The 12,182-nt window shown below is 57.1% G+C and overlaps 2 protein-coding genes across 2 annotated transcripts; one reads left to right on the top strand and one right to left on the bottom strand.

Annotated features, from left to right (window-relative positions):
* The first annotated feature begins 5,694 nt into the window (after nucleotides 1-5,694).
* Nucleotides 5,695-9,262, top strand: LOC125444453 (platelet glycoprotein Ib alpha chain-like). The gene is made up of 2 exons (XM_048516861.1): nucleotides 5,695-5,796; nucleotides 7,231-9,262. Exon 2 carries the CDS (start codon nucleotides 7,240-7,242, stop codon nucleotides 9,124-9,126), a length of 1,887 nt encoding a protein of 628 aa, XP_048372818.1. The 5' UTR covers nucleotides 5,695-5,796; nucleotides 7,231-7,239; the 3' UTR covers nucleotides 9,127-9,262.
* A 104-nt stretch (nucleotides 9,263-9,366) lies between these two features.
* Nucleotides 9,367-12,115, bottom strand: LOC125445328 (misshapen-like kinase 1). Its single transcript, XM_048518361.1, has 4 exons — nucleotides 11,675-12,115; nucleotides 11,404-11,563; nucleotides 11,170-11,309; nucleotides 9,367-10,703 (listed from the first exon to the last, which is right to left on the bottom strand). Exons 1-4 carry the CDS (start codon nucleotides 11,894-11,896, stop codon nucleotides 10,620-10,622), a joined length of 606 nt encoding a protein of 201 aa, XP_048374318.1. The 5' UTR covers nucleotides 11,897-12,115; the 3' UTR covers nucleotides 9,367-10,619.
* Nucleotides 12,116-12,182: the final 67 nt, after the last annotated feature.

A 12,182-nucleotide genomic window follows, 5' to 3' on the forward strand; every position in this document is an offset into this window, starting at 1 on the left:
ATAGATTGTAAAGAGAAAGTATGTACAACTATACACGTAAGTTTTTCTTCATGTATAATATAAGTGATCTACTGTTGTACGTATTTTTAATTTATTAATAAAAGTGAATTATTAAAAAAGAAGAAGTGGGGAAGGTCAGCTTAGGAGCTCCACTGGGGAGTGTTTAAAACTGAAAGAGAATTTTAAAAAACCGAAAGGACCCCATAATAACAGGCCTCCTAACAGGGAGCCCACAGTAGGGGTCCCCCAACCCAAGGCCACCTGTCCTTGGGCCACTCACGCTTCTCTCCCGGCTCCCCCCACGGGGAGGTTTCCATGCCTCTGGGGCCTGACTGGCCTTGAACTGTGGTGTCCAGCTGCAAAGCCTGCCGGGGGGAGACCTGGACTGTTCCGAGAACCTCCTCCTGACACTCCTTCCTCCTGATCGGCTGCAGTAGCTGAGCAGCATCTGACTCCACAGTGCTCGGGAGAGCTGACCCCCCCCCCCCCCCCCCCACGCCCCTGAGCCTGCTGTCCTAGAACGCCTCTGCCATCATTGCACCCAGGCCATTGCTGTCATAAGGGTCACAACCATCGTTATAACGATCATTATAATACCCATCACTATCATAAGGGTCACAACCATCGCTATAATGGCCATTGCTGTCATAAGGGTCACAACCATTGCTGTCGGGTCACAGCCATCGCTATAGCTTATCGTTATAGCGAAGAATTCTTTTGGTGACAGTGATGGGTGTTATAATGACGTTATAACACCCATCGCTGTCATAAGGGTAATCACATCCTTATAACGACTGTTATAGCCATCGTTATAACGGCCACACGTCATGCAACGGCCACTGACCGTTCTGTAACGACGGCAGGCTCAGGGGCGGGTCCGGGAGTGGCGGGGCGGGGAGGGAAAGGTCGGCCTCCCGACCACTGGGGCTGACAGTTTGCGTGAAAGCGGAGTCCTTTGAGAGAGTAACCCGTGGCAGGAGTGTCGTCCCAGAGTCCAGTCTTCCAGCAGCAGCCCTGTTCTGGAGTGGGGGAGGGGCTGCCGGTGCTGCTCGGGAAGCTGCTGCGGGTGGGTGGAGGGAGGGAGGCGGGAGGGCGGGGAGTTCTGGTCCCGGGAAGGGGATGCATGGCTGGGCTGAAGACCCCAGCAGGGGCGACAAAGACCAGGGCTGCAAGGCCTTGCAGTAAGAGGCCAGCTCCACCAGGGGCAGCAGCTTCCTCTTCTTTCCTGAGCCAGCAGTGCCGTTATATCGATCCTTCCTATCGTTGGGACGACACGACACCTCCACCTCCCGCTTGAGTGGCGGTCGGGGCCAGAGAGGCGGAAGAGTCCAGCTGGAGAAGGGAGGAGGGGGCTGTTTCTGCAGGGACCGCTGCTGCTGGAGGCCTGTCGTCAGCTGGGGACTCTAGTCAGCCTCCCTCTCTGGCCCTGTGGACGGGGAGGAGCAAGGGCAGGAGGAGCTACTCGGCTGGGAGGTCCTGTGGGGGGGGCAGGAGGAGGGGGCCACTACGGGGGAGGCAGAGGCGGAGGGCCATGGAGCAGGAGGCGGGGGGGGGGTTGCTTAACATGGCAGCACCGGCCACTCTGTGTTGAGGGAAGAGGACCTCCCTCCCCCCCCCCCCCAACCCGAACCCTCTCTTCCAGACCCGGGGAAGGAGTCAGGCCCTGAGAAGGGGAAGAAGCACATGCAAGGGCGGGCACTCCTACTATACCCCCCCCCCCACGTTTCTTAAGGTCAAGAGACTAAGAGTGAAACCAGGCCAAGGAATGGGAACCGGGCTGGCCTTTGGAAGGGGGCGAGGCTGGAGTTGGTTCCCAGCTCTTTACTTGCACTTCCTACTTCAGTTTTTGAGAATCCAGCCGTGAATGTTTATTTTACCACCTGCGTTTCTCAGTGAGACGCCAAGAAGGTCTCGGATACCCACGAGGCCGCCTCCTGCTGAGTCCGTCAGAGAGTGGATCTGAAAAGAGAATCTGGGGAAATTTAGGGGGTGCCTGTTGTCAGGGGTGCAATTATTAGGATAGCAGTTCAAAATTTCTCTAGAGATCTTCGTGAGACCGAAAGGATGATACCACCCAGGTTTGGTGAAGTTTGGTTCAGGGGTCCAAAGTTATGGACCCTCAAAGGTGTAGCTCCCATCTCCTATTAGCTCCCATTGGAAACAATGGGGGACGGGGGCACTCTCTTTGGGAGTCCTAAACCAAATCTCACCAAACCCAGGTCATATCATAAGGAGAGTCTTCCCAGTCCCTGAAATTTTGGTGCTGCTAGGTTGAAATTCGCGCCTGGCTGCAGGCCAAAACGAAAAAAAACACTGAAAATACAAAGTCCCCCACAAATGAGCCTGCAATTTTGTCACCCACCCCAAGGAGGCTTCCTGGGCAGCTGCCCACCTTAAGCCCAATGGGAGGAACGCCTCTGGAACTGGCCCTGAAAGGGAGCGAGGCTGGAGTTGGGTCCCAGCTCTACTTGCACTTCCTACTTCAGTTTTTGAGAATCCAGCCTGAATGTTTATTTTACTCACCTGTGTTTCTCACTGAGAGGCTGCTAGGCTGTCCTGAGACCCACGAGGTCAGCCCTGCTGAGTCAGACTGGTGGTCCGTGTTGTCTGCTCAGACTGACAGATATTCTCCAGGGTCTCCGGAGGAAGAAAAGGGTCGTGATGCTCTGACACCACTAACTGTTTCTGGCTGTTTTTGCAAGCAAAGAAAAGTTCAGGCACTTTGCTTGCTTAGAGGAGTTTCTTTCCTCCTGGATAGTTAACTGAAGCAGTGACAGAAAAGTTAAATGAGCTGCTTTTTAGCAGAGGTTAAGGGTGGAGAGGGGCCTTCTTACCTGACAGGAGGCCAAAATCGAATCCAGGGGTTCATGTTAAAGTGCTTGGATAGATGGATAGATGGATAGATGGATAGATAGATAGATAGATAAACCTTTATTAGGCATAGAATCCATATAACAGCCAACATTGTCCAAACAAGTATCCCATACATGAGAACCATCGCAGGTAATCATTTCAAAGTTTCTATATGGAACCTAGCTACAAAAAGCGCTAAAATCTCGAGGCAGAATTGTTTAGTAGAACGCACTTTCCCCACACAGCAGAGTATTCATTAAAGATTACAGGACAAAGAGCAAAAAAGTCTGGTCCTAGATCCCTCTTATTTGGGGGGGGCAGTCAAGCAACATATGTTCCATAGTTTGTACTGCTGTGGTACAATGGGGACATTTCTGCTCTTGCAGGTCGCATTCTTTGAACCTTCCCTTGCAGCATAGAGCAAGGAAGGATACAATGAGCCCCAGTGATTATCCATCTATGCTTGTTCCTGAAGCAAACTCAAATAATCTGCCATGTGATTGATTTTAAATTCTGATGTTGCAAGAGGGGGGAGCAATTGCTTTGCCTTGTCCTGCAGAACTTGAAACTTTGATCTAGCAGTCGCCTTTTTAATTGAGAGAAGATTTCAGAAGGCAGCATTTGCAAGGCTTCCCAGGAAAATCCCAGGAAAGTATTTTAGTGCTATAATGAGGTGGTAATCTAGTAAATTAGATATACCTCTGGTTCCTATGTCCCTACTCGGCCTCTGTGATCTGCGGAGGCAAACCTACTGGTGGTCCCTGGCCCCTCAATGATACAACTGGCCTCCACCTGGGCCAGGGCCTTTACTGCCTTGGCCCCTGCCTGGTGGAACACTCCCTTTGGCCATCAGGGCCCTGCAGGACCTTGGACAGTTCACAGGGCCTGAAAAACGGAGTTGTTTTTTACTGGCTTTGGGAGGCTGGTCTCTGATACGCCCCGGCCATCCTCTGTATACCATCACATCTAGTTGCCGCTATTGTTGTGCCCAGTCCCCTCCTGGGGGGCGGGGTAGGTGGTTTTTAGTCATCTGCTGTTGGGTTTCTTGTTATCTGCTTTTGTTGTGTTAAATTATTTCTGGTTTCTTATCATATATTGTAATGTTATGTTTTAATGGTATTTTGTTCTATTGTACAATCACCTAGATTCTTCGGGGTGTAAGGTATAGTAAGTCTCACAAACAAAAACAAAAACTATTGCAGAAGCAAATCATATGCACCTGCTCATTGGTTCATCTGCAACTGTGTTGATTATCTCATCATATTTACTTATGAATTTATTTAGATAACAATCACATTATTATAATAGAACAGACCCTAGGGAAAAAGAAGTGACGACATTTTCTCTATAACTATGTACTACAGTACAAGCAGATCAGATTAATCTGACAGAAGTCTCAGAAGATCTAATAAAGTGGAGATTTTGGGTATTAAACTTGGGGTTTTTGTGAAGTCCCAAAAGCAAGGGACAAAAGCGAGATTGGATTTTCTGCTATTACTTGCTATAACGTGACTAAGCAATGCAAGGAATGTATTGTCGAAGGCTTTCACGGCCGGAATCACTGGGAACACTCCAACGCTGGGAATGTTATGTTGGCATATTCATTTTCACAGTGATCGTGAGGGCTAATTCTTATTTGTTGACTATTCTGTCTTGTTCAATAAAGAGAACAATCTCTTTTCTCCGTCACAGATAAAGGTCTCCACAGATTTTCTGTCTGGTTTGTTGGATAAAGTTTGCTGGGGAATCTTCCCTACTGTTTTGTATGATCAGAATTGAAGGTCGAGAATCACCCTTTTAATGAACAAATCCTGCAGGACTCTGCTGCTCCTAAACAGTTGATGGAGGCAAAATCTTGGAGGGTCTAGTTCGATCTTCAAATGGGGTGTGGGAGGGAACGACAACCCTCAAGTGTATTCCTGCCCCCCCCCCCCCCTGCATTTCCTTCTTGATGTTTATTTCCCAGGCCCAACTCCTCACCCTACGGGCGCCGGATCAGATGCCACCAGCACCTGCCACCCAACAAGGCAGAGCCCGGTCCCTTTTGGGATGTAGGTTCTGATGTGCTATCAGTGAGGGGATGGCAAAGCCCTGCTTTTAAAAGTGTCGAAGACTCTCTTGCTTGTTTTTGCTGCAGCAGAGACATGCTCCTCCCCACCCCCTGGGAATTTTTTTTAGAATAGTCTCCTGAGCAAGGCTACCAGCTGAGGACAAGAGGGAACTCCACGCTCACCCTGCAAACAAATACACCCCACCTTTCCTGTTTGCCCAATGCTTTAGAGCAGGGGTCCCAACACACCACCTATATAAGCCCCAAAGGATCCATACTGACACCATACCTGGCCTCTGCCAAGCATTCCCAGGAAGCAGGGTTCTACAGGCCTCCGGGACTGGCCTCCTGGAGATGCAATTTGCTGTCCAGGTCAAAATAAGGTTGCTTTGGAGGCAGCTGCCCCAAGACTTGGCCTCTGTTTCCTTGGCTCTGTGCCCCCTTCCAGTACCTTTTTCAAAATGATCCCTCTTCTGTCCTGTAGCTCATCTTCCTGTGGGAGTAGGTAGACCCCCCCCCCCCCAGCTGTCATTTTGTAGCAGTGCCACCCGGTCCCTGGGCCAGAATGCCCAGATCCTCTCCAGGAGTTTTGGCCAGTCCAACAATTCAGACCAGATCCTGTGGATCTGGGGCAGAGCTGCACTTCGCACTGAAACCGTTTGGAAGCCGGTTTGACGCTTCAAGCCGGACTGGCTGGGAACTGGAGCTCATGAGGGTGGCAAAACCAGATGGCTTCCTGCTGCTGAGCCGGCTGGAGGTTCAGAGGAGTGTGGGATCAGGGTGGGGTGGGAAGCAGAGGCACAGGCGGTGCACCCGGCCAGGAAGAGGACGGCGAGGCAGAAGGCAGCTTGGGTGAAAGGCTTGGGAAGAGCAGAACACCCCCCCCCTGCAAGGTAGGCCCTTCCCACCATTCCACCTGCAGGTCCTGCTCAATCAAAAACGGGGAGGGGGCTTTCTTCCCACATCAAGAAGTGGGGAAGGTCAGCGCAGGAGTCGACTGGGGTAGCCCGCAGGGCTGCACGCTCCTGAGTAATCGTCAAACCCGTCCAGCTGGTGCTTGGAGTGCTATTAGAATATCGTGTTGGGGAAAACAAAAACAAATCCCCGCCCTGACAGGGGGAGGGCCCCCCGTGTGGCCCCCTTCAGCTCCCTGAAAGAGAGGGAACCAGGCCGTCTCTTGCCGGTACCCCAGAGGGTGGGATGGGACCCAAAGTCACAGCAGGGAAGGGGTCGGTTGCTCATGAGGAGAAAGGGCCCAATGGTGAGAGCCCCAGATTTGGGGATGAGTGGGCAGGCCTGGACGGTTGCCCCCCACCCCAGGGTTCTCTGCCCAGGCAGTGGTCATGGAGTTCGTGGGAGGGGTGGCAGGGGAACCACGAGCCCCCTCTAGTGGCATTGGCCCAGGGCCCTGCTGAACAGGAGGAGGAGGAGGAGGCCGTGTCAGTGGCAGCCCCACGGTCTGGGAAGCGCCCCGTCCCCATCCGGAGGGGAGAGGAAGACCTTTTCATTCAGGGCTGCGCTGGGCTGAGTCCGGCAGCAGCTGCCCTGCGTGGTGGTTTTGCATTTTGGTTGGATGCTTTACATTTTCTGCTCTGCTTCATCCACGTTTGTCGGGCAGCACCTTGAGCTCCATGCGGAAGGCCAGGGGCTAATAAATGTTCTGAACGAACAAACAGAACGAACAAGATCTCAGGCAAATGTCCACCCTGCGGGGGTCAGGGTGGACGGCCCGAGTGGGAGCCCACGGCCACTCCTGCCAGGAGACCAGGAAGGAACTCCTGCTCCCGCCCCCCACCCCCCTGCAACAACTGGAGTATTGTGTGAAAGGGCAACACCCACTAGCCAAGGATCACTTCAGTGCAGAGAAAGGGGACTTCGCCTGTGTGAAAACAAAGACTGCCGTGCTTGCAGGAAAGTCGCCTGCCTGCACTGTGAGTGGCACCGCTAGCCTGGGCATCCGGTCTGGGCGCTATCTCCGTGGCACTCCTGGCAGGGCCCTTTCCGGCTGCTCCTGGCCTGGCCTATCTGCAGTGCCCACACCAGGGGAGGGGGTGGGGTGCTTTCCTTCATCGAGTAGGAGACCCACTCCATGGACTACAATTCCCATCAGCCCCTGCCAATTGGTCATGCTGGCAGGGGCTGATGGGAATTGTAGTCCATAACATCTGGAGTGCCAAAGGTTCGCCACCATGGCTCTAATCTATGGGGGTGGGCCACCACCATGGCAACGCAATAGGGGGCCTGCTCCCCACCCGCCTCCTCGGCCAGCAGCGGCCTCTGCCCCGGTTCTTCTCCCAGAGCTGACGTGTCTCTTCCCTCTCCCGCAGAGGTGCCGCATGGCCCTTCCCCTGGCCCTCCTGGCCCTCTCGGCCCTGGCCGGAGCCCTCAGCCAGCCGGACCTCTGCGAATACGAGACCAACAAGATCAAGGACCTGCTTCAGGCCAGCTGCGCCGGGAAGGGGCTGGCGCTGGTGCCCTCGGGGCTGGACAACGGCACGGGCATCTTGCTGCTGGGCTCCAACCGCCTGGCTCGGGTCTCCACGGCCTCCTTCCGGCACCTGCGCAACCTGACGGACCTGGACCTGTCGCACAATGGGATGGGGGAGCTGGAGGCCGCCTCCCCTCTGCCCGGCCTCCAGGAGTTGGACCTCTCCTACAACGCCCTGAAGCGCCTGCCCGCCCTGCAGGGGTTCCCCAACCTGCGTCGCCTGTCTCTGGGCCACAACGCCCTCTCCTGGCTCCCCACGGGGGGCTTCCGTGCCCTCGGGGGCCTGACGGACCTGGAACTACAGGGGAACCGGCTGCAAAGCCTGCCGGAGGGAGCCTTCTCGGGCCTGGCTGCGCTGAAGGACCTGGACTTGTCCGAGAACCTTCTGACGGCGCTGCCACCGGAGCTGCTGGTGGCGCTAGGGGCGCTGCACACGCTGCGCCTGGAGAGGAACCGGCTGCAGGCTGTGCCAGAGGGCTTCTTCCCCGAGGGGCAGCTTTTTGCCTACGTCTACCTGGCCGGGAACCCCTGGCTCTGCGACTGCGCACTGGAGTACCTGCGTGACTGGATTGTCGAGAATGAATTCAGTGTGTACACCCGGGTGCAAGGGCCGGAGAAAGAGATCACGGAGAACGAACCCGAAAGCGTCACGTGCCAAGAACCCCCGGAAGTGCTGGGGCAGCCCGTCATGACCTTCCACCTCGACTGTGTGCTGGAGGGGCCCAGGGGGGGCTTAGGGGATGAGAAGCCGTCTGGGCTCCAGGGATCCACCTCGGGCCCCAGCACTTCCCCTGATGTGCCCTCCGCCCCACTTTTCCCTACGACCTCCACAGCCTCCCCCACAAGGCCGGAGCCTCTGGCCTCTGCACATCCAACCCGCTCACTGACCACAAGGAAAGCCACCCCCCTGACACGCTCCCCAACCACGGCCACCCCAAACACTTCGCCCACCACCCTGGGCAGTCTGCCCTCAACGGTCCCCACAACTGTCCCCATGGCAGCCGCTGCCACCAGCCCGTCACCCACCACCCTGGGCAGTCTGCCCTCAACCGTCCCCACGGCAGCCACTGCCACCAGCCCGTCACCCACCACCCTGGGCAGTCTGCCCTCAACCGTCCCCATAGCAGCTGCTGCCACCAGCCCGTCACCCACCACCCTGGGCAGCCTGTCCCCCACAAGACGCCCAGGCTCCACTGCCCATCTTCCACCGCCTCCTGCTCCGGACCACCCTGCCTACTGCCAGTGCCCCATGCTGCCCGGCAGGGCCTTAGGGCTGACCAGGCCGCAGCCACTGCCAGTGTCCTGGGGAGCCTGGTTGGCAGCTACTTGCTGCCCTCTGCGCCTGGTGCTGTACGTGGCTTGCCTGGCGCTGGTGTCCCTGTCAATCCTAGCAGTGCTCTGCTGGTGGGCCTGGATGTGCGTGGGCACCCGGGGGTGGTCCTCAGAAGGGGCCCAGCCAGCCAGGCACCAACAGCTGCAGCATGCAGCATGCGACACGTGCCATGTGCCACGTGCGGGCTACCAGCCTCTGCCCAGGGCCCGCCTCTACCGTGTCTGCAAGAAGCTGGAGATCGGGCCCCTCCGCTACGTCACCTGGCTACTGATCAGCTTGCCGGGACCTTCAGGACAGTGGCCTTGGGAGCGCACGGGCAGACTCCCCTCCTACAGGCTGGACCGAGGGGAGAAGGAGGGCCCCTGGCCTCGGCGGGTGAAGCATGCCTCCTCCACGCTGTAGGTGGGCTGGGAAACTGAAGGGGTGAGGTGCGGCCTCCCCCTCCCCCCCCCCAAAAACCCTGGTCCCCAAGGGGCTCTCCACTAACGTGGATCTCATCAGGAGCAGGCCGTGGGCTCCCATCTCCCCCCCCACACGTCCCCCCAAGTCTTCATTCATGGTCAAACACAGCCCCCCCTCCCCAGAATAGAGACACCCCTCCCCCCCGCCCCCACCAAGGCAAAGGAGACAGAAGAGCAAGCAGACATTTGGCTCTTTTATTAACAGAAGAGGCCCCGGCAGCCACCCCCGCGGAGGGCTGATCGGTGGGGCGGTTTCTGGCGGGGCTGAGAACAGAGGGGTATATACAAACGCAAGCAAAAACACACAAGAAACCCAATCACCCGGGGGGGGGGGGGGGCTCCTACCTCCTCCGCCGACTGCCCCAGAGTGAGACTCCAAACCCAGCTGGAGCAGGGGAGGGCAAGCAAGCCATGGTGCTGCCTCAGGTGGGGTGGCAGAGACCCCTGCCAAGGGGTCTCCCCCTGAACCTCCCCCCGCCCCCAGGCAAACCCCACTAACCTCCCTGATTGGGGGAGGTCATTAAAGTGCTTTGTTAGTCAATTACATAATCGCCATTACAAAATAAAGATGAAAGCAAAATATACATAGCTCCTCCCATGTGGGGGGGGGGGAGGGACGAGAGAATTCCTACCCACGGTGTCTGCCGGTCCACACACGCCATCCTGTGCCTCTTGGGGTGGCCGAGTGCCAGGGCAGTGGTGCCCCCGGAGCATGGCTGAGGAGAGGGCACCCCCGAGGAACCCCAGTGTGCAAGAGAAAAAGCGACTTGGGAGGGGGGTGTTTGGGGTACATGCCACGGGAGGGTGCAGGGGTGGGTGCCGTGTGCTCACGAAGTCGTGCTGCTGGCCAGGGAAGGCAGCGGGGGGAGGGGAGGGGGGCAGAAGTGGGGGAGAACAGGGAGCTGTGGGCGGCAGGGAGGAGGAGAGCATGTGCAGAGGGCACGGGAGACGGTGCCTGGGCTCTGGGAAGGCGGAGGAGCGGGTGAGGATTCCTCTGCAACTGGGCTTCTGTGGAGGTTTTGCCTCTAAACACCAAAGGCTCCCCCACTCCCCAGGCGGCAAAATGCTGCTTCAGCACTGGAGGTGGGGGGGGGGGCAGGGGGCTATTTGTCACCCACCCCCACCCCATCCCCTGACGGTGTGTGCGCACGCACGGCATGCATGTGTGGCCGGGGGGGGGGGCACACACTTTTTCCTAAAACTTCCCTCCCCACAAACTCCCAACGTCTCCCCTTTTTGCCGGAGGTAGGAGGACCAGCCCCTCCCATAAAGGGCAGACCAGGGAAAGGGCTGCCAAGGCCTCGGTGTCAGGGCTATCTATGGTGGCTCAGCAGGGGCGGGGCGTCGGCCCCTCCTTCCTCTCCCTCTCTGCCTCCTGGCCTCTGCAGCACAGGAGATGGGGGTGGGCTGGGGGGACAGGAGGAGGCCCCTCCTTCACCAGTTCATAATGCAGTTTCTGTTCAGCGTCATGAAGTAGACCTGGCTGCTGCCTCCGGAGCGCACCGAGGCGAAGAAGACCTGTGAGGGAGGCAGAGAGGGGGGGCTCCTGTTCACAGCAGTCCTGTTGCCTCCATCCCTCACACCCCACCCGGCAAGCCTATGCTCCTGCCCCCTTGCTTACACACACCCCGAGCCCCCCGCCCTGTGCTAAAAGGGGATTATCTGATTCAGAAGTGAAAGGAAACTCTCTGCACAGAAAGACCCCCACCCCCACAGAGGCTACTGTGCCCCCAGGCCGCCCCACGCGTGCCAGATGCACTTCTGATCCAAGCAGGGCTCAGCACCCATTGGCACTGCTGGCTGAAAGGGACTCCCCAGAGGTGCCCCCCCCCCCCACTGCACCCCAGATCCTTCTGCTCTGGAAGGAGCAATCCCTACACAGCCTGCTCTGGGCGGCAGAGTCAAACCTCCAGCCTTTCCTGGGCACCCCCCCTCCCCGAGACCCAGCTGAACAGGCGGGGCAGGGGGAGGCACTTTTGCCCACCTTGTCGTTCCGCTCACACAAGAACTTCAGGCGCTGGGCCCGTTTGTGCATGAAGACCCCGTCCAGGTGGCCCGTCTCCACGGAGCGGATTTCAATGGCTTTCTCCCCCCAACCCATGATTTGATTGGAGCAGATGTAAGCTGGAGGGGGGGGGGGGGAAAGCAGCAGAGGTGAGGCTGGAGCCCCGGCCCCTGGCCCCCCTCCCCCCAGGTCCTCCACACCCCCTCAGCTCACCAACAGAGGTGGGCATCTCCCCCCATTGCAGCACCACGTCCTTGATGATGCGACCGTAGGTGTTGACGTAGACGCCTTCGTCCTCGTAGCAGAGCAGCATTTCCATCCCTTCAGTGTTGGGCAGGAAGATGATGGCATGGGGGGAGATTTGGGACTGGATCTATGGGGGGGAGAAGATGAGGATTTGACCAGTCCCTGCTTGTCTGTGCCCTCCTGACTGACCAAGGGGGGCCCACCCCTGCCCCCAGGTGTGGGCCTAGTCCCCACTCACATGCACTGGGATGTAGATGTCGTAGGTGTTGCCGGAGTCCACATCTATGGCATGGAAACCGGCACAGGACCCGTAGATCACTTTGAGCCGCTGGCCCTCCTCCACAGTCAGTTCCACCAGCAGCGGCCGGTGAGGCAGGTCGGCAAAAGACTGAAACGAAGCACCGTTCTCTGGTTGGTCGAAAATATTTCTATCGCATAGGCCCACCTTTCTCCCCGGCATCTCAGGACCCAGGTGTGGGACAACACAGAGAGTTCCACAGGGTAGCCGGGTTGCTCTGCAGTACAACAGCCGGATATAAGAGTGGCCACGCTTCAGACACCAACAAGATTTTCAGGGTATCCGGGGGGCTTCGTCTGACCTCGCTTTGTAACACAAAGACAGCTTTAACTCTCGAAAATGTACACCCCCAAAATCTTGCTGGCCTCTAAGGTGCTTGCTCGCTCATTCATTCATTCATTCATTCATTCATTCATTCATTCATTCATTCATTCATTCATTCATTCAT

Source organism: Sphaerodactylus townsendi, linkage group LG15, assembly GCF_021028975.2.
Source record: "Sphaerodactylus townsendi isolate TG3544 linkage group LG15, MPM_Stown_v2.3, whole genome shotgun sequence".
Lineage (NCBI taxonomy): Eukaryota > Metazoa > Chordata > Lepidosauria > Squamata > Sphaerodactylidae > Sphaerodactylus > Sphaerodactylus townsendi.